The sequence below is a fragment of the Ipomoea triloba genome, chromosome 13, assembly GCF_003576645.1.
Source record: "Ipomoea triloba cultivar NCNSP0323 chromosome 13, ASM357664v1".
Classification (NCBI taxonomy): Eukaryota; Viridiplantae; Streptophyta; class Magnoliopsida; order Solanales; family Convolvulaceae; genus Ipomoea; species Ipomoea triloba.
The window spans coordinates 26499378-26523362 of NC_044928.1; the positions used below are offsets into that span (position 1 = coordinate 26499378).

The 23985-nt window shown below is 34.4% G+C and overlaps 3 protein-coding genes across 3 annotated transcripts; all 3 read right to left on the bottom strand.

The window, feature by feature from the left end:
• Positions 1 to 495: 495 nt before the first annotated feature.
• On the bottom strand, positions 496 to 9174 carry LOC116003049 (phenylalanine--tRNA ligase beta subunit, cytoplasmic). The gene is made up of 19 exons (XM_031243235.1): positions 9020 to 9174; positions 8888 to 8943; positions 8525 to 8625; positions 8094 to 8223; positions 7845 to 7960; positions 6553 to 6619; positions 5949 to 5990; positions 5814 to 5858; positions 5611 to 5687; positions 5181 to 5307; positions 4930 to 5097; positions 4649 to 4777; positions 4467 to 4568; positions 3521 to 3652; positions 2426 to 2500; positions 1572 to 1679; positions 1169 to 1264; positions 1003 to 1086; positions 496 to 800 (listed from the first exon to the last, which is right to left on the bottom strand). Exons 1-19 carry the CDS (start codon positions 9075 to 9077, stop codon positions 732 to 734), a joined length of 1782 nt encoding a protein of 593 aa, XP_031099095.1. The 5' UTR covers positions 9078 to 9174; the 3' UTR covers positions 496 to 731.
• A 1338-nt stretch (positions 9175 to 10512) lies between these two features.
• Positions 10513 to 14664, bottom strand: LOC116002600 (protein disulfide-isomerase 5-2). Its single transcript, XM_031242764.1, has 5 exons — positions 14376 to 14664; positions 13877 to 13980; positions 13233 to 13603; positions 12300 to 12607; positions 10513 to 11158 (listed from the first exon to the last, which is right to left on the bottom strand). The coding sequence occupies exons 1-5, from the start codon at positions 14577 to 14579 to the stop codon at positions 10847 to 10849; spliced, it is 1299 nt and encodes a 432-aa protein (XP_031098624.1). The 5' UTR covers positions 14580 to 14664; the 3' UTR covers positions 10513 to 10846.
• A 1290-nt stretch (positions 14665 to 15954) lies between these two features.
• On the bottom strand, positions 15955 to 23086 carry LOC116001002 (DNA repair protein XRCC2 homolog). Its single transcript, XM_031240897.1, has 12 exons — positions 22759 to 23086; positions 22526 to 22673; positions 21405 to 21529; positions 20199 to 20269; positions 19692 to 19754; positions 18824 to 18961; positions 17541 to 17643; positions 17072 to 17108; positions 16877 to 16968; positions 16618 to 16798; positions 16434 to 16502; positions 15955 to 16350 (listed from the first exon to the last, which is right to left on the bottom strand). The coding sequence occupies exons 1-10, from the start codon at positions 22936 to 22938 to the stop codon at positions 16754 to 16756; spliced, it is 1002 nt and encodes a 333-aa protein (XP_031096757.1). The 5' UTR covers positions 22939 to 23086; the 3' UTR covers positions 15955 to 16350; positions 16434 to 16502; positions 16618 to 16753.
• Positions 23087 to 23985: the final 899 nt, after the last annotated feature.

Consider the following 23985-nt stretch of genomic DNA (forward strand, 5'->3'; position numbering starts at 1 on the left):
ACTTTTATTGTAATTTCTGAATATATACATTTTATATACTAATACAAAACTTAATATTTTAAAAAATTAAATTAAAAATAACTTCAGTCAAACTGTTAATCGAATCAAACAAACAAAATGGCTGGAGGGAGTATATTTGATGGTTTTAGTTTATAGTTTATAAGTATATAAATTTTATATACTAATACAAAATATTTTGAAAAATTGAATTAAAAATAACTTCATGAAAACCGTTAATTGAACCAATGAATCTAACAAACAAAATGGTTGGAGGGAGTATATTTGATGGTTTTAGTTTATAACTATTGTACTTTCTAGTCTGACAGAATTCATATCAGCTTGTGTATGACTAGGGCAAGAAAAAGATAAAAGGCAGTGTTCTTCAAGATGAATGTGAAATTCTGAATGATGCAACTATTTCTTTGTATCTATGTGGTTATCACACAATAAACAACAGCAGCAACAATAAGAGTAATAACTAAAGACAAAACCTGCTGGTTTCAAATTTGAATTTTGCTGTGATTAAAAAAAATCTGTATCCAACTTCGAAAATGGAGTATTACAGTCAGAAAACAATGAAAGCAATCAGGTTAAGTTATATAGCTCATGAAGGTTGATATACAATACATGAAAGGAGATAATTTTACTCATTAAGGTGGAGAAGTGAATTATAAGAAGTCCGCTAATCAGTACCAAAGAGAAGGCCGTGCAGAGTACATTGTGATGTAAAACTATAAGAGTTTCTCCAAGTCAAGCTCAACAAACGAACAAGGATCTGGAATGTCGAAGTTTGCAAGGACCTGAATCCACAGACGTAAATTCAAAAACACAATTAGAATAATATTAACTCAACTGTTGATGAAGGGCCAAAAAAAATTCCATCATCTAGGAAGGAATTCAATAGTTAAGGAGCGGTCAGTGATGACTGGCTCTGAGACATTGCATGATTTTGAAAATCAACTTATTCACCAACAAATACCATTAGAATGAAAACATATGTACCTCGGGGTGCACAATGCCAAAGTTACCAATGTGCTTTCCTCTGCAAATGACTCTTGCTTGTCTTCCTTGAAGAAGCTCAGGCTCCTATGAAATTAACAACTGTGAGTACTTCGTCACAAGGGCAAGAGAGATTTAAAAGCAACCCATGACAAAGGGAAAAGCGTACATCTGAACTTTCTATGTAGTAGCCTGAAGTATTGCCAGGTGTTACAAATGGAGTTCCAGTCACTTCCATTATTCTATCAACTAGACCATGTATTAGCTGCAAAACAAAAGTGTTTAAAAGATCTGGTAAGTTGAATGGAATCATTTCAGAATAAGATATTTATCAACACTTCTATTTATATTTCTTTTGATAAATTTTATTGTGGATGGTGGAGATGGGATTCAAACCCAACTCTAATGTCTGGTTTGGGGCTTAGCTTACACCTAGGGCTGAACTTGGTATTTCCCAACTTCAGAGCTTCATTTTAACATGTTAAAGGTGACAGTATGCAAGAGAAATAGTGATTACATATCAAAAAATATTTTAAGATACAGTGGAAATGACAGATACAATAGAGAGATACCTCAAATCCTGAGTTGGCACCGCAATACAGAGCAGCAAGGTGACGACGATTAATTGCACCAACATCCTTAGTGTTGTCCAAGAAGACTACATCACCTACTTCAAATATCTAAAATGAAAAAAGCATCAGTTTAATGTTTCACACACAAAAACCTTCATCAATCAAAATAGATACAAAATTCAGGGCAGCAGACTGCATGAAGATTTTGGCAACTTTATCTGGTAAGTTTGTACAAAAGATACTGCAAGTTTATGAACCTTTTAAGAATGTTTGAATCAAATCCCAGAAGACATGTAAGGAGAATCAAAAACAAACTGAACCCAAATTTCTGGGTCCCACTTCTGAACCCAAATAAATTCTGCTAACCTAGGTTTTTCTTTTTAAATAATAATAATAATAATAATAATAATAATAATAATAATAATAATAATGATGGGGGTGTGGGCACTCACATGCAGTCCATATCTTCAAAACCAATAGTCTGTATATAGGAGGAGTTTCAAGTGTAGGCATAACAAGGGCTTGTGCATCAAGTAGTAAATTATATTTCAAAAGCTAACTTTCTAGCCTCAACCAAAACAAAAGGAAAAGGTGAGTTAACTTTGGTTAATAACTTACTATGTTTTGACCTTTAAGTTACTTTTCTTTATTTTATATATTAACATCTAATTTATTAGTAGAACATAAGGCTTCATAGCATTACAGTTCACTGAAGTTGGATAAGATGAATAGCTTTAAATTCATAGGTATGAACTATAACCTTCTCCTAACGTTCATTAAGAAACTGCCAATAAAAGCCAATGGCAACGATGGCTATAACAAATAAGGAAATGAGCAAAGTAAATGCAAAATACCTTTATAGGTTTCGGATGGTCTTTATTGTGCCCAACAGTTTTCAATATGCCTGGCATTAGACGTGTCCGCACAACCTGGTAAAGATATGACACAAAAATAAAAATAACTGTAAATGTCACAAGATATAATGGCAGTGGCAGAAGTAGTGAAGGGAGCAAGGGAACTAGCACAAGAAGAAATGTTTGTAACAAGCAAGGAAACTAGCATAACAAGAAAAAACAAAACTGTCTACAGATAGCCTCAGATATCTTCCAAGAGAACATTTCTAAAGTTAGTAGAAATAGCTAGCAGATTCCCCCAAATACATGCAGGGAGGTCAAAGCTAGATCTAGACATTCAGAAATTAACTTTTCTTAATTCTTATTGTCCTCATTTTCACCTAAACTAATCAAAACCACAGGTAAACCAAGTCAAATAGCCTTTTCCTTCATGGCACCAAACTTTTATCACCAACAGCCTCCTCAGTCAAAAACCTCAAGATCAAAACTAAATCCATAAAAACACCAAGGCTTTTGTCTAGCTTTGCATCTCAATCATCACTAGTCTTTGATTTCCTCCCATACTTTCTTCTGCTGCAAACCCAAACCCACCACTAATAGAACTCCCGATGACAGGAGAAAAAAATTTCCTGGTAACTATGCAAGCAACATGATCAACGTAGCATCTTTTTGTATCTTTTCTACATTTAAATAAATGATAATTTCCATTGTTACAAGTGCTAGAGGAGAAGTTTTCAACTAAAGATTTCACATACATGTATAAGCTTCCCAAGACAATTTATACGTCCCAAAACATCATTCTATCAAATTGCTCAGGCTTAGAGGCACTTTGATGCATAAAAAACTCAAACCAATGTCTTTACATCTTTTTCTCTAGATAGGACCTGTGAGAATTATCCCATGAGGCTTCTATAGAATTCTACTTAAGAATTGATTTTTGTTTCAGATGTAATAGGAACCATTAAAAAATATCCTCTTCATCGTGGATATTTTCTTGTTATGTTCTTTAGTAACAGCAAGGACTCAGATCCACTACCAGTTGCAGGTGTTTAAATTTTCACAAGTTAAATGAGTTGTTTTGTGCAGAGAGCTAACCTCAAACTCAGAAGTACGAGAATCAGCAATTACAACTGCCGAATTATCTTCTCCATGCTTCAGCAGGGAGGCAATTTCTTTTTTAGAACACAATATCCATGTCAACACCTCTGTGTAACCTGCCATTGCAACCTAAAAGAAATATACAAAAGGTTAGTCTAGAGTGAAAGCCGTAAAAGGTTGCATGTGGAGATCTAATGTCAAATCGCACATGGAGTACTTACTATTATCAGGCTACATGAGACAACAAAAAGAACAAATTTCTTCCTCACCAATTAGAATGAACTGTCCCTTACCACAAATCCATAATAAATTATTGCTAAGCTTGATGTAGATGATTGTTAATTCTTCAGCCTCATGGGCCATGGAAACCCAAAGTCCACACAAGTATACAGGTGGTTCAATGGTTCAAGGTTGGATAAGGAACTAGTGGTAGCCGTTCCATGGAAATTTGCAAGATTACAAAGTAGAAGGGGTTAATAGACTGATCCATATACTGCAGGAAAAAAATGGTGACAGAACAGTGTGGGCAGTTGACAGGAAGGGCTGTTGGCCTGTTGCTCTAGTCTTTTATATCAGTTTATAACAGGAAGATGGGAGAGATACCCGTAGAACAAAGTTTCAGAAGGCCCTCACACTGCAGTAATATTTTTAGAGAAGAGAATGGAGTTTGAATCCATGATCACAAAGACAACGATGATGGTCGCCATTACTTCAAGTAGCAATAAGATTTGTTTTGAGAGAGATAACAATGCACTACAAAACATCATGTTACATAATGTAGTAACAAATTAAGAGCAAAGGCAGCATGTAACTTTGTAAATAATGTAAATTCACCCAAGAATAGTCATAACCACAATAACATCTATTTAAATAATAACAGAACTGCAGAGATGTCATCAACAATGCAAATGAACACATGAAAACATGAATGCATTGAGATTACCTCCATTCGAATCAGATCACTTAATTGACTAAGTGGGAGGGGCTTCAACGATGCAGGCTTTCGTTTTGGAATTTCATTGTAGCCAAAAGCAATTGCAACATCCTTGAGAATATAGTATATCAGTTAGGAAAAAAAACTGGTGCATTGGAAAATTTTTTTCATAAATGTGCCAGAACAAGTACCTCAGCCACATCACAAGCATGAAGAACATCACTTCTAGTGGGAGGAACAGACACAATAAACTTAACTTGCTCATCTTTTGAAACAGATTTCTTAGCATGCAGTTGCATTTTATGCAATAAATCAGCCACCTGAAATGAAAGTATTATGTAAATCTGCAATTTTTAGTATAATTTTCGAGAACATATAATTAATTTGTTCTGACAATGGGTAATCTGGTGCTAAAGCAAATCCAGAGGTTGTAACAAAATGAAGTTGAAATTAGAGTCTTAAAGCACAATACTTGATTTTCGGCCAAGGAGGCTCCAACTACGTTGTTAATGTATGACAAAGATACATCCATTTCGTAGACTGAAAGGTCAGGACAAATGTGTGATTTTCCATCAGGATATATTACTTTAACTGGCTCAACTTCAAACTTCCTTTCACAGTAAGCTGAAAACATAGTCACCTGCAATAAAGACGGAAAATAATAATAATAACTATACAGAAAAATACATTAGACGCAAGCTTAAGCATTCAGAATCCTTATACCATTGTGTTCAAAACAATATTGGCCTTTGTCAAATCTGTGGCTGTGCATTCAATGAACACATTCCTTGTATTTAATTTAATGGCAGAATGTGCACCATTAATAATAGGAGGCATAGACAATAAAGTTCTGCACGAAAAAACAACAGAAGTTCACCAAGTTAAAAAGACTTCAAAAAAGGACTTTTTCATTTTAAAAAGTAAATCATAGACTGTAACAGTAGTTCATAGTGCGCAAAGATGGCTTGCGTCGGTTAGATTGTTTTCAAAGTAATTTAAAGTACCAAAAGTGAAACATTTCAAATGAAATGTAGTCTGTAACATACAGATAATATGAAAGAAAAATGAACACGAATCAGTGCAATAAGATATAACAAAATCATGATATTTATACAGTTTAAAATTTAATGTGAGGGAACAGGAAACTGAATACCTGTTACGGTCATATATAACAGGAAACACTGGTGAATCCTCAATTATGTGTAAGAACTTCTTCAGTTTCAGATCATGCTGCAAATACATGGAGCAATTGCAGATACATCAAGATATTGCACCATACAGTAACAAGAAAATAAAATATTTCTGAATATTAGCATTTAAAAAAAAAAAAATGAGAAGCCATGTTCAGGTTTCAACCTCTCTGTAATATTCCATCAGCTTATCAGCTCTGAAACTTTCTTTCTGGAAAGAACCATGTAAACATATTAACATAAGCACCAAGATACCCTTAGTCAACAAAGACAAAGAAAAAGATACAATAAGACCATTAACCTGTTTCAACGGAACAAAGTTGATTTCTGAGGGAGGCAAAGCCTGAAATTTGAACCACCAAAAACATCACTTGAGCAAAAACAAAGAACTTTCATAATTAGAAATATGAAATTAAAAAAATAAAATGAATAGCAAACAGAACTGTTCGCAGATAAAACTCTCTTAGACCCAGAAAACAACCCCTTTGACCAAACTCAAAGTTTTAGTAAAGCATATTAACTCTATCTGAAAGTTTCTTTTGGTTTTAAGATTTTAATATTCCAACATTAAGCTTAATATAATTCTTTACACAGTATTTTAATCTATAAATGATTTTGAAGACAAATGGCTTATTGATGAAGATAAAATTAGAGCACATCACTTATTATTTGCAAAGCATTTTCGTGGGGCAACAAACATAGAAGTGGGAAGGCATTTTATCGGACAGAGGGAGTAATCAAACAAATGTTTTTTATACTGTCTGCTGCTTATTGTACATCTCTGTAGAAGCCAAGGGCAAGGAAATTACATATATCAAGTTAAAAGAGAATGAAACTGATAGACAGTAACAAGTTCACAGAGAGAACAAAGGAAGCCATTGCCATAAATTATTAAATTCAAATACCTCATATGTGAAAGGGGATTGTATTGTATCCAAGTCATGAGTTCCAATAGCAACCAAGGTTCTTCGCCTAGAAAAACAAAGATCAAGAATCAAAAGTGCATAAAACCTCTAGCACCAAGAAAACTAGAAAAGCAAAAGAGATGTTTGTATGTGGTTGAGTGAACAACCAGTAGATGAGATTATGAGAATCACAGAAGACTAGAGCTTAGTATAACTATGTCAAACTATTTGAAACATTTTACTGTTCCAGCTTTAAGGAAGTATAATAATCCAGAAGAATAACAAGCACTTACTTATCAGAGACAATAAAATAGAAAAAAGTTTATCAAAACAAAGACAGAATTTGAAAAACTTCACTCCTCTTTATGGGGTTTACACAGAGCATCAGGGAGGATGAACAGTAAAAGACAGACTCCTTAGCAGTCTAACTGATATTCTAATTGGCAATTCTATCTTCTTCCTATATATTGCACCTCCAATGCCATTTCACCAGCTAAACTTTAGCCTTTGAAAAATAAAATAAATGAAAAATTTTCACCAACTATTATGACAACCTTTGATCAGACAAACAACTTGGGATATATTTTCTTCTACTCACTACCACTAAAGGATAAAGTATCGACCTAAACAATTACAATTAGGTTTCTCCCTTAAAATCCAAAGAAAATCACAAATGGCTGTGAAACAAAGAGAATTATTGCCAGACTTTTTGAAGTAGGCGTAGAACTTTTCCGTGCATGTATGTGAAACAACCCTCATTCAACAACTCTTAGTCTAAACTTCATCTAGCTGAAATTTTAAAGACTCCCAAACAATAGTTAATACCATCCGGGGTCCTCCAAGTATAATGGCACCACCACGTTTAGTCCTAAACTTTCAATTTAACCACACGTGGTCCTTCAACTTTCAAATTTAACTACCACTGGTCCTTCAACTTTCAAGTTAACTACCCATGGTTCTTCAACTATCAAATTTTTAACCATCCATGGTCCTAACTTTGCCCTTACTTAAACTAATAGAAGGAGCACGTGTGGTTAAATTTGAAATTTGAAGGACCACGGGTGGTTAAATTGAAAGTTTAGGACTAAACGCGGCAGTGCCACTATACTCGGAGGACCCCAACTGGTATTAACTCCCCAAACAACTATTAGCTACTTATTGTTATGGGCATCCAAAGGGTGAAAGCAATTGAAACTAATCTATTCCATCAAGGAGGGCTAAGAAAAGAAATTGAAAGAAAACATTAAAATGCTCAAGAAACAACTTTTGCTTCATAAATATGAGAGAATTACCGGCAAATGTTCTGATGAAGTCGATCTTGTAGATCAATAAAGCTATTATATCTTGCTTCATCAAAAGTTACACCTCTTAAAACAGCACAGACAACAAACTGTCGGATCTTTGAAGTCTGCAAAGAGGAACAGTGATCATCACATATTCATACACAGAATTAGCTACCAGTTAGCACAGAGGTAGTAGGACCAGTAGGTTAAACTACATGTACACCATGCATGAGAATACTAATCAACAAAAGGAAATACCTCAGGCTTGACGTGCATTTTCAGCATGGATTCTTCACTGATATTTGCAACCTTATATGTAGGTATTGGATCAAGCCCATTAAAAATGCGAAGGGCTTGAACTAGCCCCTCGAGGCAAAGTAAATCATACCTGTAACCATAATTTAAACAAAAAGGGCCTATCACTTCTCCAGGCTGTAATTTTCGTAATCGGAGTGGAAGAAAACATGAACTAAGATCTCAACAACTTTCTTCAATCTGTGATCCTAATTGGCAATCTACAATATGTATACAAAAGATAGTTGCCACTTGCCACTACAAAAACCAAAGTACTCGTCTTTCACACTCATGTACAAGTTAATTTCAAATCTTCACTAAATATTAAATTACTTTAGTTTGGTTATTTCATTCTAAGTAGTATATAATTTAATGATAATGATAATTAAGAGCACCTGTTAGCCGGAATTTCAATCTTGTATATAATTTCCTCATCTTCAGATGTTTCTTCTTCCTCCAAATGCTGTTCTTTCCGTTTAATTGCCTTCTCTGTCGTCTGCAATGACATATGTACATAAACTCATTAAGTAACCATCAGACATTAACTTGAATTCAATAAATTTTCTCAGTTTATATTATTCCTGTTAGAGTCAAATTAACCAAAAATGAATACAAACACAAGAGTTGACCGAGATTAAATCTTTCACTAAAAATGGAAAATGTCATATTAAAAATGAGCAACATTTGACATAATGCACCTAAATCCCGCAGCATATACGTTGCATTGATGGATAGAAGGCGAGTATAAGAGCACTTACGACGTCATCGAGCTCAATTCCAAACTTGAAGCACAGTTCTTCAAATTCTTCTTCGGCTGGGATCCGACAATAGTTAAAAGAATATATATATGCATATATGAGTAACAAATAAAAGAGAGAGAGAGAACTGACTGTAAGTGCGACCGAGAGCTTCAAAGAGCCGATCTCTTCCAACGCTAACGGTGGGCATGGCGGCGGCAAAAAGATGGACGGATGTAGAGCTGCTGTGGAACGGAAGTGAAAAACCCTGAAAAGATGCTGTGCGTGGTTTCTCTTGGACCGGAGGATATGAACTGGGAAATGGAAATCAAACCGGTTTACATTATTTTCTTTCCATAAAATTACATTTTAATATCAATTACGAATAAATTGATAGGGTCTTTCTCTCCGTCCGTTTAAATGTGGGAATTGAACAAAGAGAGCTCACTTGCCACTTGAGCTACCCCATTGGGTTATATCAATGATATTATCACATTTAGTTTTAAATCTTTAATGTGACTGTATTTAATTTTACAATTTTTTTAATATTTGAAAATCTGAAAAATATATTTTTTTAAATGACTTATTTTCTGATCTTTTTTTTGTTTGACTGAAGATCATAAAATTATATTTTTTGTTTTGCTAAAAGTTAGGAGGGGGTGGTGGAGGATGTGGTGGTGATGATATGGTGGTTGTTGTTGTGATTGTGATCCAAAAGTTAATTTAGAAAAATAAGAGAGTAGTCAAATACTGAAAAATTCATAAAATTATGAGTTTACAAACAGACTCATAGTCATGTGTTACAATTTTTATTAAATTAACACTAATTTAAAATTTAAAATAATAATAATAATTGATAATCTTAATCTCCTTTTTCAAAACAATATTTTAAAGACCAATAATTTAATTGAACTTTTTAATCAAAATATAGTATCTTTTTATGTTATATCTTTTATTATGTAATTGAACGTTTCCTAAACAATAATAAAATACTAAAATATGAAAATTATTATATTGTCTCATAAATTAAAGCCAATTAGATAAAAATTGTAACATAATACTAAAGATGGCAATGTCAATAAAGTCATTGGATTAGCTAAGTTAGTCGGATTGTTAATTTGATAACCACACGGCTTCAACTTCAACTATTAGTGGGAGCGGTCGTAGCAGTCTATTAGACTGGTTTACCTCATTATGGTACTTTGCGGTCTTTGTCAACAAAAATCACAAGGCGGGAATTACTATGTGCACACCCTTACATAATGAATGCGAGTTTACCTCATTACCCAAACAATAAAATCATTGAACTAAATGTGGTCAAATTAAAAGTTGATAACTAAATATAAGAATGGTAAAATGATGACAATATTATCTAACATTGTTGAGTTTTTAGTTAAACTGAAATATAAATGTTATTGCTTTTTATGTAAACTGTAATAACTACAAGAAGCTAAATGGGATATGCAATTAAGGATTGGCAGGATGTGAAATGGGATACGCTTGATGTTAATGAAATTGTTATCACTCTCCTTTCATTCTCTGCTGTTTCTCCCTTTCATGCTCGGTTCTTTACCTCTTTTTCTTCTATCCTGCAACTCTTTCCTTTTCTCCTTTTATTTAAATCCTTCGAACAAAAAAAAAAATCCTTCGAAAATCACAGGACATTACATATTCAATGAACTTGCAAAACTTGACCGAAAACATCGTAAATCATCTTATGTTTTAGTACAAAGAAGATAAGTTATAAATTCATGTACACTGCAGAAGACTCCTGAAACTAGAGAGAAATGCAACTGTAAGCAATTCGGGTATAATTAGACTAAACCTTCATTCTGCACTTGCTGATACCGTCCCAATAAAACTCGGCCATTCAAATACACAAGAATGGTAGTAGGGAATAGCGAAGCAAAAGTGGACAGCCTCGCCAGTCATAAGAAGATCTTCAATCCAGACCTGAATCAGTGTTACGGAAAGCAAACCTTAGTCTTCCTTCTCTCCCGCGCGCTGTGTTTCTCTAGCTTCTGGCTCCGAGGCGGAGTAGCTTGCACTATCTGTCTGGTCTCTTGTGCCAACCCTCAAGGGTTCCTCCTTTAGAGATTGAATGATCATCACCACACCAACCACAAACACAATAATGGTAACCGATCCAACCCCAATCATCGAGTGTATAAATCCCATAAATGAAGGCCCTTTAATTTGTTTCTGTATTACACTTCCTTCCCTATACCCTCCAACAAATTGTGTGATATGGGAACGCTGATCATCTTCGCCAATGGTCTCTGAGCCAATGACCTATGTAAGTTTCAGCAAGAAAGGGTCGACACAATATTATACAGAGTAGCAGAAAACATTTATATCACAGAAAAAGCAAAAATGATAAGCATACAGTACCAAACAAGTTTAACTCCACCAAAAGGTTCCGTCAAATGTGTATATATGCATTCATAGATAAAGGTAATGCAGTTCAAGCAAAAATTATCCGTGCAAAATAAGGCACCCAGGAGAGGCCAGGAATAGTTTCCTGGTGCTTCCTAACTTTTTTTGTGACAACTATGTTTCAAGGTAATGCATTGTTAAGAACTTGGAATGGCGTTCATAGTGTGAAAATGATAAAAATCTCTCCACATGTTATTAGCACAAACTGTTCCTCAGGAGGAAACCCCAAGGGAGGCAAATTTCATTATTTTCAAGCATTTGCATCTTTCCAATGAAGCAAAGGTTATCCTTTTTACCCTTTCGCTCTCAGCATTACAAAGTATTATCAATGCTTGAGATGCTTCCTACAGATTAAAAGAGGCTGTTTATCTAAAAAGTTAAGGGCCCTGTTTGGTAAATAATCAGCCTATCAGCCAATTTTGGCTTATTTGACCACTATTAGTTGGTAAATAGTAAGCTTTACTTTATGGTCCTGTTTGGTAAATGGCTGTTAGCTGATTGGGTTAGAAGGTATAATTAATTGATAATATTAGCTGATTGTAGAAAAGTGTTTGGTAAATTAGCTCTTAGTTGATAGCTGTTTGGTATAATTTATTTTCTCAAAAGGCTAATTGAAAAGGTTGTTTTGAGTAGCCTTTTGAAATTTAGTATTTTGGAGTTACAAAAAGCTTATTAACCAAACACTTATATTGATTTTTTAACCAAGTCAAACAACTAATAATGGTCAAATAGGCCAAAATTGGCTGATAGGCTAATTATTTACCAAAGGGCCTATATGACCAATTGTTTTACTCTTTTGTTCAACAGTGATAAGTTATACATCCCAGCTGACCTTTACATTAAACAGGTAATGCCTAGCATCCCTGCTGTAATGCAACTGTCCAGCCATTCACCAACTGGCAGTTAGATATAGTTCAAAAGACCAGACACAGTGTGCATGGCTGTAGGCATCATGGAAGGTGAGGTAAAAGAAGATGTATAATAACTTTTTACTTACAGTAAAGTATTCCTCATCTCCATCCCAGACAATCATTTTTGGCAGTGGAGTTTTCTTATTAACATCAAATGACTCAGCAAATTCTTCCCATTGCTTGAATCCAACAAAAGCAAATACCAAATCATGGTTTGCAGATGCAGCAGCCTTCAAGTTTTTAATTAATCCCTTAGACTTCTCATCTGTTTCATCCTCCATGATCGTGAGGACAATTTTTCTCTTATCATCCTTCAACAACCTTAATGTATCATGATTTATTGGCAAAACCAGAGGCAACAAACTCTGTTTTATGTAATCCTCAAGGAATTTCTCTGTGGTACAAAACAGGAAGGATTAGCCATCTGCAGTTGCAATCATGTCCAAAATTTAAAATAGAAAAGGTTTTTGTTTCAAACTTCACAAATTATCATTTGGTTTACATAGAAATAGAAGTTGTTAAAGGTTGCATTTACTAAATTTTATCAGCTAAGCAGCTTATGACAGCCACACCAAAACGAAGTTGTAAAGGTCGTATTCACTGAACTTTATCAGCTATGCGGCTTCTGACAACCACACCAAAGGGAAGTTTAATACATACTTCAAGGCATAAACTAGCTTAAGACAATATAAATTTCATTTCACATCCAATTTATACAGAAAGTAGAAGCACATACTCATCTAATTGGAGAGGATTCAGATCTAAACTGACTATTAACCATAACAGCAACTAACAGTTCTATTCACAATCTCTTACAGGAAGTTCATTCACTAGTTTATTAAAGCAACTGTAAATCATTTGGACATCATAAAAGATATCAAGGTTGGGAATAGAGAGCTGTGCACAGTTGTTATATACTGCGGCCATATGCCATAACATATCAAAACACCACAAGATTCAAAATGGTTATTATTTGTGGAGTTAGTGGGGGTCAAACAAATAACTGACAATAAGCTAACCTTCAAAGGGGCCATAGAAAATGCTCTGTTCATTGAAGTTCGGTTGAAGGGCTAGCAAAGCAGGAACCTTATCAAAATCATATAAAGACATGGTTTCATCTGAGAAATCTTTTGCCACAGAAAACCATGCCTTTTTCTTATATTGGATAGCTAAATCTGATATGACAGATTGGTTCAAGCCAAAGCCTATGAATATAGGGAAAAAAGTGCCAGCCTTTTCAATGAAGTCACCAACGGCGGAGTCAGAGTCAAGAACAGTCACATCAGGTGCAGCATATTTCTTCAAAAATTTAACAAGCAAATCTGATTTTCGTGGTCCATTAAAATCTGTAGGAACTCCATGCACAAACATCTTCAATGTGGGATATCCACTGCATTACAACAGAAGAAATAGTTTCAGCACACTCTCGTTAATGCATTAAATGTTAACAATTCAACATTAGTCCTTAACTTATAAATTTCCTAATTGAATCTATCTTTTTTCTTGTTAGTTCAAGGGAAGAGGAGCAGATCTCAGATTCCTAGAAATAAAATGTTAATCTGATTCAAGTTAAAAGAATTATCTTTTAGAATCCAGCAAGCACTGGAATCAATTCCATCGGTACTACTTTATTCTGATGAGAAAGGATATATAGCAAACATACTCGATGTCATATTTAGAACCGAGACGTCTGTGTTTGTCAGCATTAACTTTTGCAATCACTATAGGCTGCTTCATTTCAGCCAGGATGGCAGCAGCTTTGTCCAGCTGCAAAGAAACATCTAAGTTTGTCAGATTAGTTCAACATTAAATGTTTGAACTTTGAAGGCACAGAAAACAGAAAAAGGAATTAAAATGCTTTTCTAACTCTAAAGTAAGCTATCATGGAATTACTTATCACGAAGATATGAATATGCATATTAGGTTATACGCTACTTAGACACACACACGCCACACAGTTCAGTACAGAAGAGGCCATTTTAAGTTCAAATCTAACAATTTTTGTGATTTCACTTGAAAATCCAGCAAAATAACATAATTTTTATTTATTTTCAGAATGTTACGATAACTCTAGTAAAGCTCATCTATACTTGTTACATTCGGATATGAAATTTAACCAGTACACTTGAATCGACAGCGGAAAGAGAAGAGAAATGGCAAACCTCGGGAGCGAGACGCTTGCAGTGGCCACACCAGGGGGCGTAGAAATCAACGAAGATATAATCAAACGTCGATATGGCGGCGTCGAAGTTAGATTCATCCAGCTCCAATACCGTCCCATCAACGGTGAACTTAGGTGGCTCCGTGGCCGAGATCGCCGGCGATAGGAGTAAGCAGGAGAAGACGAAGATCGCCGGTGGAAGCATAGTTAGTGTAAATTTGCTTGCATAAGATTACAGCGAGGTAATCGTTGTGAGTTTTGCCAATTCCCCTAATATCAACACTTCTGCAGATTGTTTCCCATTGTTTTATACGGAGTACGTCTTATTTGGTTTTCAATTTTGACTTTTTGACTTTTGACTTTGTAGACCTATCCTAAATTCCTCATAATAATAATAAGGGAAAATGGCATTTTTAGTCCCTGAGTTATAGCGGTAGTGTAGACTCAGTCCCTGAGTTATGGTTGTATGCGAGTTTAGTCCCTCAGTTATTCGCGAAGTGGCGAGTTTAGTCCCTGAACATTAAATTTGATGAAAAAATTAAAAAAATATTTAAAATTTGAGGGGTAAAATAGGAAATTCACATTTTATTATTCTTCTTATATCAAAACAACTTTTACAACATTATTTTTCACTTCTTAGCCTAATTATTTTCAAGATTTTTCATTTTTAAAAGCATTTTAATAACTTTCAAGTTTCAAATGACTTGTTAGGAACCTAACTCTTGTATAACACATTTAAAACTTAGCACAAATAAAGAAATGCATGATCAATGTATTTAGGTGCATGGAACACACTATCCTAACAAGTTTTTATTTTTTTACTAAGCAACAAATGTAATAAAATTAAAACTTTTGAGATAGGATAGTGTGTAAAACAATCTCAAAATTTTTAATTTTATTACATTTGTTGCTTAGTAAAAAAATAAAAACTTGTTAGGATAGTGTGTTTCATACATCTAAATACAATGATCATGCATTTCTTTATTTGTGCTAAGTTTTAAGTGTGTTATACGAGAGTCAGGTTCCTAACAAGTCATTTGAAAGTTATTAAAATGCTTTTAAAAATAAAAAATCTTGAAAATAATTAGGCTAAGAAGTGAAAAATAATGTTGTAAAAGTTGTTTTGAAATAAGAAGAATAATAAAATGTGAATTTCCTATTTTACCCCTCAAATTTTGAATATTTTTTAATTTTTTCGTCAAATTTGATGTCCAGAGACTAAACTCGCCACTTTGTGAATAACTGAGGGACTAAACTCGCATACAACCATAACTTAGGGACTGAGTCTACACTACCCCTATAACTCAGGGACTAAAGATGCCATTTTCCCTAATAATAATAATAATAATAAAAGATTTGCATTCATCACTTCAATATTTTTGGTTAAGTAAATGGTGTTCTAAACTTTATAATATTAAACATGATAATTCTTATGTAAAAAATAATTTAATAATAATAATTCTTTGGTGATAATTCTTATGTAAAAAATAATTTAATAACGATATATTTATGAACATTTAATCATATTTTAGACTGGATCTATCATGTTTCAATTAGAACTACGGAGTAACAATGTTAAAAAAAAAAAAACAAATTTATTTGATTTTTAATGATACAATCCTTTTCAAATAGTAAATATTTGAATTGCATTACAGTATTACACCACCCTATGAGAAAAGAAAAAAAGAACTACTTTTTTTTTGTATGCTACAAAGGAGGTGACTAATATAACTGAACAACTATGTTCTCTAAAGCATATAATAAGAAATCAATACAAATGAGTTAGAAGTTAACCACAAAGTCCAGAGATAGCCAATATGAACTTGGCAAACCCAGATGCAGTTGTGTGGCTTCCTTCATCGCTTTGTGCAAATGGTTTCGTAAACAATATCATATCCTTTGCTTTTCCCTTTCTTGTCTTGTTGCCATCAATTTTACCGCTTTGCACTTGGACCGAAAATTATAAGTGGAGCAACCTTTGGCAAAAAAAAACATGAATCATTCCACTTTCAACTAATGAGAAACAAATAGCCAGCAACTAAGCATTATGAGTACTCACCATAAATTCTTCTTCAACACTGTAGCAGCAAATGTCAAGTCACGAAGAAGATAGCGGGAATGCTGATTCCTACATCAAAAAAATATAAAAACATTAATGTGTGTGAAGATAGAGAGATCTAAAAGCCACCATTAATGAACTAAACTACTAAAGTAACTAGCATTACTACCCCAAGATGACTTACTGGTGTCTGTCCGTCTGTTTCAACCAGCATACAAATCCTCATGAACAAGTGAAGCCAATTGAAAATGAAAACTGCACTTCTAATTAATATTCTGACTTCACACTAAGCAGGCCATCATCAACCAGTGCTCAGATATTCATTTTACATTCAGATGCACTTGATCTATAGCAAAAACACCATCCTGTGTAGAGAGAGAGAGAGTGACGTGACTACTGGAGCAGTCAAATAATGATGGTTAATAGAAAGGTATTAATCATACATCATTGAAAATAAATTTTTCTGATAACTTCAGTGCTGGCAACAGCCACTCTGTAATATAAGTGAGCTGATTTTGATTCTCATCACTATCACCTGTGACATAAGATTAAAACATTATTAAACCCATTTTCCAACAATAACGAAGCCCACTTGGCAAAGCAAGAAATGATTACTGGCCAAATATTTTTATGCAAACCTGAAGGGCGCACAAGCATTCTGTGAGAAACAAAGGACTGCAACAAGAAGTAAAGTAGTTACATACAAAATCCAATTCAAGCTAAGTTAAGAAGGTTGAAGAAGCTATAAAAGCAGATCTGTTTGGCTCTTTTTATAACTAAAATTATTACACAGCAATTTCTGAATGGAAGGATGGATATTCTTGAAGATTATTACTGAGGTATACCATATACACATAGTGGGAAAGATAAGTACACAGATTAGAGAGCAAAAGTGAAGAGGTCCATGCTCATAATAATGGAAAAAGATTACTTCATGCATCATGCCGTCATGTTCAGATGAATCTACCAACTATGGTTTTGTGTCATTTTTTATCGCCCTTCCCACTCATCTCAAATTCTCATTAAAACAATCTAGTGTAATTATCAAATTGGCCAAACCTAAAAACACCTTTTACCGAATAACAGAGCAGGATACAGGATTATTACCTGCCAGACTGAAGGCATATACTCACGAAATGGTAGAATATTTGCCCTGCTCCTAACACTTGTAGAGTCCAAGGAATTTTGAGCGGGCCACTTCCCCACATTCCTGTTTGAAAAGTTAAAAAAATCATATTCTATAAGAAAACAATGCCATATCAGGTAACAACCTAAATCATCAATGAATGACAAGCTTGATTGAGAATAGTTATTAAATGCAAGTCTGAATTCACCAAATTTTCATCAAATGAAGTAAACTTACTCCCATGAACTATCATTTAAAGAGAAATAAGACACAATCTTCCAAATGATGCCAGCAAAGGCAGAAGTATCCTTCCCATGAATAATCTTATACTCCCTCTATCCCAAACAATTTTCCTCCTTCCTATTGGGATGTCCACAAAAAAAATTGTCCCTTACCATAAACATAACAAGATTTATTACTTCATTACCCAAAACGCCCTTTAAAAACCTACTACACTTATTATTTTTAAAAAAATTACAATGCATTTATTATGGGCAAAAATGAAAATATATCACTTAGTCAATACATTAAATTAAATATACTCTCATGATCTGTATGTCCAGCCAATGGGGACAACATTTCTGGAACAGAGGGAATACTTGATTATAGTAAGACCAATATGCATACTGCCTGCCCAGAGCATAATGTGTCTATTTCCTAGTATTCACCATATTCTGCTGTTTCAGACACTGTTCAGATGTTTTTATGTATAATAAGGGTGCAGTTATTTTCAACTCTTTGGTGAGGAAAAAACCAAAGGTAGACAGGCTACCCCATACCTCCTAACAAGGAACATCATGGTCACACCTAACCACTCAGTATTCAGAGTTAACCCTGCAGCATCATTCTCAAGCACATAATTTTAGAACAATTTTCTTCTGTTGAAACATGTGACTAATCTTGGATTATATTAAGGATATGACTAATTAGCCTTATATATACAATACATCCAACAAATATCACTCTACATAGAATCTTTGAGAATGCACATTATCAATCAAGAAATCAAAGTTCATCAGCTTCGCAAAAATAACCAAACAGAACTAGAAACCACCCTGTCCTCTAACGGAACCTACCTTATCTTGGATACTATTAAGGATATGACTAATTAGCCTTATATACACAATACATCAAACAAATATCACTCTACATAGAATCTTTGAGAATGCAGATTATCAATCTGAATCAAGAAATCAAAGTTCGTCAGCTTTGCAAAAATAACCAAACAGAAATAGAAAACACCATGTCCCCTACCGAAACCTACCTTACAACTTCATTTGATGCATACTTATCCTCTAAACTAACTGCTTTGGTACTTAGGACAAGCATTGGATGAACCAACAGAATCTTCCGAATCTCCTGAACCACAGTTTCTGATACACTTTGAAGAGAGAGACTTTTCCTGAGTATATAACAAACTTAGTTGACACTAAAACAGTGATACTAGAATGTGTTAGAAACAAAAAATTGAAAGGAAAAAAAAAAGAAGTGAAATTTGCAGAGAAGGCAATGGAGTAAGAAAGTAGAAATGAGTTCCACTATATAGCATATACATTCTAAACAGGACAGACCGCAGGATGAGAGAGTTCAAGGAGCTTTAGGCTACACCACTTTGGCAAGATGATGACAGGGCAGAAAAAATTGCTTTTAGGCATTCAGCAAAGATAGTGAGAACAAGGGTGAATGGGGACTTAGGTGAATTAAGTAGTATGATCCAGGAAGGATAAAACGAATGTTGACTGCTGAGGCAAGTAGACAAGATGACATGAAAGATAATCACAGTTTAGGATATTCTCTCTTTCTTCACTATTGCCTTGAATTTTTCTGTTTGGGGGCTGGTTGGGGAAGGGTTGTTTGGTAGGAGTTTCTGATAATTAACATAAAATACTTCAGTATAATGTCCATCTCTATTATTGAGATGTAAGGCTTAAAGAGAATATTTTATGGACAGAAAACTTGATGCTTTACTGAATACCACAGAACTGCAATTCCAAAAGTAATGTTTTAAACTTGCTGATGCATCAACATAAAAGCCATAGTAGGATGGAAATCAGAAACATGGCGGAATTACCACAGTTCTCCAGATATTTTCCACTGAATGTAAGTCAAAAGAAATTTTCCTTTATCATTACCTGTTGCTGCTCCCTTGTGGCATAAATGCAGAAGCACGATCCATCCAGTGAAAAGCTCCAATACTGACAAAAAAAGAGTTAAAGCATGCCTTAGTTTGCTGGGCTTGGCAAATAATGATGTAATTTTGCTCAAGAATTATCATTTCCCCACGTGATTGTGTATCATTTATTCATTTACATAACAAACATAGTGTTAAATATGTGCTTCCTTTATCAACCAAGTGGCACCAGTACTTTTAACTCATATTTTCAGCCAAACTCTTGCACTCAATCTATCAAGCCCGTCTTTTTAATTACTAAACCAACCTGCAAAAACATGGCAACTAGTCACCATTGAGCAGGCAACAAGATTTAGGCTTGATCTTGCCACCCATTGATATTACAATTTAGCACCAAAGCTACCTATGTGAAACGCAAGTGCAGTTGAAAGAGAAATCCTAACATCAAAACAAGGAATTAAAAACAATATAAAGAAATTAAAAAATAGCTGACCAAACACCAGAAAACCTGTCAATCACCATTAAATAAGCACCAACGCCATGTGCCTCTTTTGCCATTTGTAGCTGGTGGTGCATTGTCTACAATGAATAAGGTGGGAAGAAAAAAATGAAGATATTTCAAATAATGTATTTATGTATCAACTAGAATATCTCAAATGCCAAATATAAAGAAGACTTATTGGTGAAAATGTGAAATAAACCAAAACCTTTACGCCTAGTGACAATGTGACAATTATCTTCAAGCCTTTAAATTTTAGCCATTAAATACCAAATATTTGTGTTTTGTGTGGTTACACATGAAAAGATGGATAAAGAAATGTAGCCATCAGGGAAAAAAGTGGTGTGGCTTCAGCTGCAAATAAAGTTCATCAAGTATGCTTGAGGTCGTTTCAACGTGTCCAAAAGAAGGTGACCCTGCCTGCTTAGACTTTGTGAGAGGATTGGACTGGGTAATTTGAAATTGGAGAGGCAAAGTCTTAAAGAAATTCCAACAGAACTGCTAAGCATCTTTATTGTTTTGCTCTTACAAAGAATGTTCCCTTTGATGCAGTGGAATGGTGCAACAAAACTCCATGTAGCTGACTCAATTTAGTGCAAGAAAAATATAGTGGTTGTATGACATACAGACAATGCAATAACACAAAAGAAGGAATCACTATTATTAGGTAATGACAAATTTGGAAACAGGAAAATGCATATCCTATAAATAAGTCCTCTAAAGAGAGAATATTAGTTTCAGCAACATTGATAAAGATTAGTGAGTGAGCTTTCATGCTTTACATTAAGACCAGGAAAAGTCCAAACAGCGACAGTCAGACCTCAAATGTCACAAGTCTTACATTGGGGTAGGCAAACTAATTAATGTTAACTTAGAATACCCACAGAATAGTATTATCTTTCTACGTACTTATATCAAATCTATTCAGTGCTACAAGAACAATTCATACATCACACTCCATATTACCATAGTTGAAATTAAATGAGTTACTTGGCATTTAGCCACTTAAGCAAAACACACACACACACAAAAAGGCTACATCATTACGGGTTCTATTGACTATCCCAACTTCCCAAGTTCAATTGTCCAATACTGTTCCCAAAGTTTTGGAATTTTACACAGTAAGAGCATCTGCAATTCGTAAAATACATCAAGCCATACAAACAAATATAATAATTACAACTTAGTGACAAAAACAAGAAAAAGAAGACTAGCCTTAAGTGTAGCCAGAAACTGGATACTATCATAGCAACGGATGTACAAGAACCGTCTCATGCTTTCTGCAAATAATTCTTTGTCATATTCTGCATCTGCCTCCTTTAAGCATTGCATACTCTTTCCTGATAACACCGAATCCAAAGGTGAAAATATGCAACCACGTGCTCAGATATTCAATGACTACAAAATATTTCAAAATATTACTCATGTAATAATCTAGGATTGGGAAGATTGAATCCAACCAATTAGCTTAAAAGACCGAATAAAATTGGGCCAAGGTCACTCCGCACATGGGCCAAACCACTCTAAAAGATTGAATCCAACCATGGCCTTATAAAAGCCATATGTTCTCTTTTATTTTTATTGGACTCTTAACAACTCAAATACTCAATTATACTTTTAGCATCCTACAGGAATTTGTTCTGAAAAGGTTGGCTAACAAAACAGTGGGTTGTTATGTCGTGGAAAGGTGGACCTGGGTCTACATTCACATACACTATACTCTACATTCACAATTTGTAAACTCCACATTCACACATTACAGGATTATATGTTTAGTAACTATACTTTACATTCACATACACTACACTCTACATTCACAATTTGTAAACTCCACATTCACACATTCAAAACTCTATATTCACAGGTCTTATACTCCACATTCACAACTTGAGAACTCCACATTTACACATTACAGGGCTACAAGTTGCTAGAGCTTCTTAACTCTATTACAGATTCACACATGCATAACTCTACATTCACGATTTGTATACTACATATTAACAATTTGAAACCTCCACATTCACACATTTCTGAGCAACTCTACATTCACACAATCATAAATCTACATTCACGATTTCTATACTCTACATTCACACTTTGAAACCTCTACATTCACACATTTTTGGACAACTCTATATTCAGCAATATATTTACTAATTAAAATAAAAAAAAAAAAAAAAAAGACAAAACGACGTAGTTTTGGACCCAGGTCCACCTTGCAAGGTGGACCTGGGTCCACAGCATAATTTGCCCAAATCAGTGACCAAAGTTTTTTTCATTTCACAGGAAAAGGTAAGTAAATAAATTAAAAATAAAAATAAAAATAATCCAATTACCATTGGCTTTAAGTATGCGCTGCTTCAGTGAACCTGAGAGGCTCAAAACATCGAAACGGCAATCCAAGTCGATGAACATCACTGGGCGCTCCAAACCTCCATAATGCACACCCTTCCATTCCTTGGGCAGAATGCAATTTATTGAAGCCTGAAATGCAATTGTTATTTTCAACAGAAGTGGAGAAATCCAATATTCGTCTAGTAATATATACAACAGGCATAAGCTGTATTGCCTGTATAAGGATTTGGGTTTTGGCGGAAGGAGAAGGGCCGACGATCTCGACGATGTTGCCGGCGCGGAGAGGAAGGCGGTGAATAGGAGGCGGGAGAGGCACGAATGGTCGCTCTGTTAGAACCCTAGACAGGTACTGCTTTGCAGTTTCATCCGTTTCGATCCAATCTCTCGCCGACATCTTTCCTACTCGACTCCTTACTGAGTTACTGATCCCTCAACGAAGAAAGCTTCGCGCGCTGTGCAATACAAGACAGCAAGACAATATGACAAAATATTTGAATATTTGGATAATGGTCAAATATATGAGTTTATTACCGAAATGGTCATTCTACTGCAAATTTTAGTGGATCCCGCATCAAAACGACATCATTTAAATTACTGAAAATAAACGGATGAAACGGTCTATGTTTTATGCCATTCACTTTCAGTTTATATGCATTGCGGTTATATTTCAACAACACTGTGGTTACATTTAAACACAATTACAGTTACATTTCAACACAATTGCAGTTTCTTTTCAATATAACTGCAGTTTCATTCGATATTATACACTCAAATATGTAAACCTGTTATTTAGTTTATTTTCAACACAACTGCATTTTCATTCAACACAACTCAATATCATTTTGATATAACTACAGTTTCATTGGCTAATATACACAAAAAAAATGTGAAACTGTTATTCAGTATCAGTTTATATACACTGCAGTTACATTTCAACACAACTACAGTTACATTTCGATATAACACAATTTCATTTGATAATATAAAAACAAATGTGAGACAGTCTCATCGACTATTACAAAAGTAACAATTTGGCCATTGATAATTTTCCGTGCCCAATTAAGTCATCGACTTTTGAAAAATTTTAACCAAGTTGGTCCTCTATTTATTTTGTCGTTAAACATCCGTTAAATCGGGACCAAATTGTTAATTTTACTATAGTCAATGGCCCATTATGGTAATTAATTTTTCAAAAAAGTTGTGCATGTAATGACTGAAAATCGGAAATGGTCCATGGGCTATAGTAAAATTATCAATTTGGTCCCGATTTAACTAATATATAACAGTAAAATAAATGGATGACCGAAATGGTTAAATTTTTCAAAGTTAAGGACTTAATTGGGCATGAAAAATTGTTGATGACCAAATTGGTAATTTCGCAATAGTCGATGGACCATTTTAGTAAAATGCATATGGTACTTGCGTTTCAATTCAGTATTTC

Bases quoted from the DNA above. Each gene is read 5' to 3' on its own strand.
- LOC116003049 (XM_031243235.1), bottom strand. From the start codon at position 9,077: ATGCCCACCGTTAGCGTTGGAAGAGATCGGCTCTTTGAAGCTCTCGGT. The intron at 7,961-8,093 runs GTATTTCCTTTT...TCCTCTTTGCAG, and splicing joins AAATGCACGTCAAGCCTGAG to ACTTCAAAGATCCGACAGTT. The intron at 1,680-2,425 runs GTATTTTGCATT...TTTTCATTTTAG, and splicing joins ACCATCCGAAACCTATAAAG to ATATTTGAAGTAGGTGATGT.
- LOC116002600 (XM_031242764.1), bottom strand. From the start codon at position 14,579: ATGCTTCCACCGGCGATCTTCGTCTTCTCCTGCTTACTCCTATCGCCG. The intron at 13,981-14,375 runs GTTTGCCATTTC...GTTTCTTTGCAG, and splicing joins GCAAGCGTCTCGCTCCCGAG to CTGGACAAAGCTGCTGCCAT. The intron at 13,604-13,876 runs GTATGTTTGCTA...GTTGTAATGCAG, and splicing joins GGTTCTAAATATGACATCGA to TGGATATCCCACATTGAAGA.
- LOC116001002 (XM_031240897.1), bottom strand. From the start codon at position 22,938: ATGTCGGCGAGAGATTGGATCGAAACGGATGAAACTGCAAAGCAGTAC. The intron at 19,755-20,198 runs GTTTTCTGGTGT...TTTTTTTGTCAG, and splicing joins TATTTAATGGTGATTGACAG to TATTGGAGCTTTTCACTGGA. The intron at 17,644-18,823 runs GTAGGTTTCGGT...CTTTTCAAACAG, and splicing joins GCATCAAATGAAGTTGTAAG to GAATGTGGGGAAGTGGCCCG.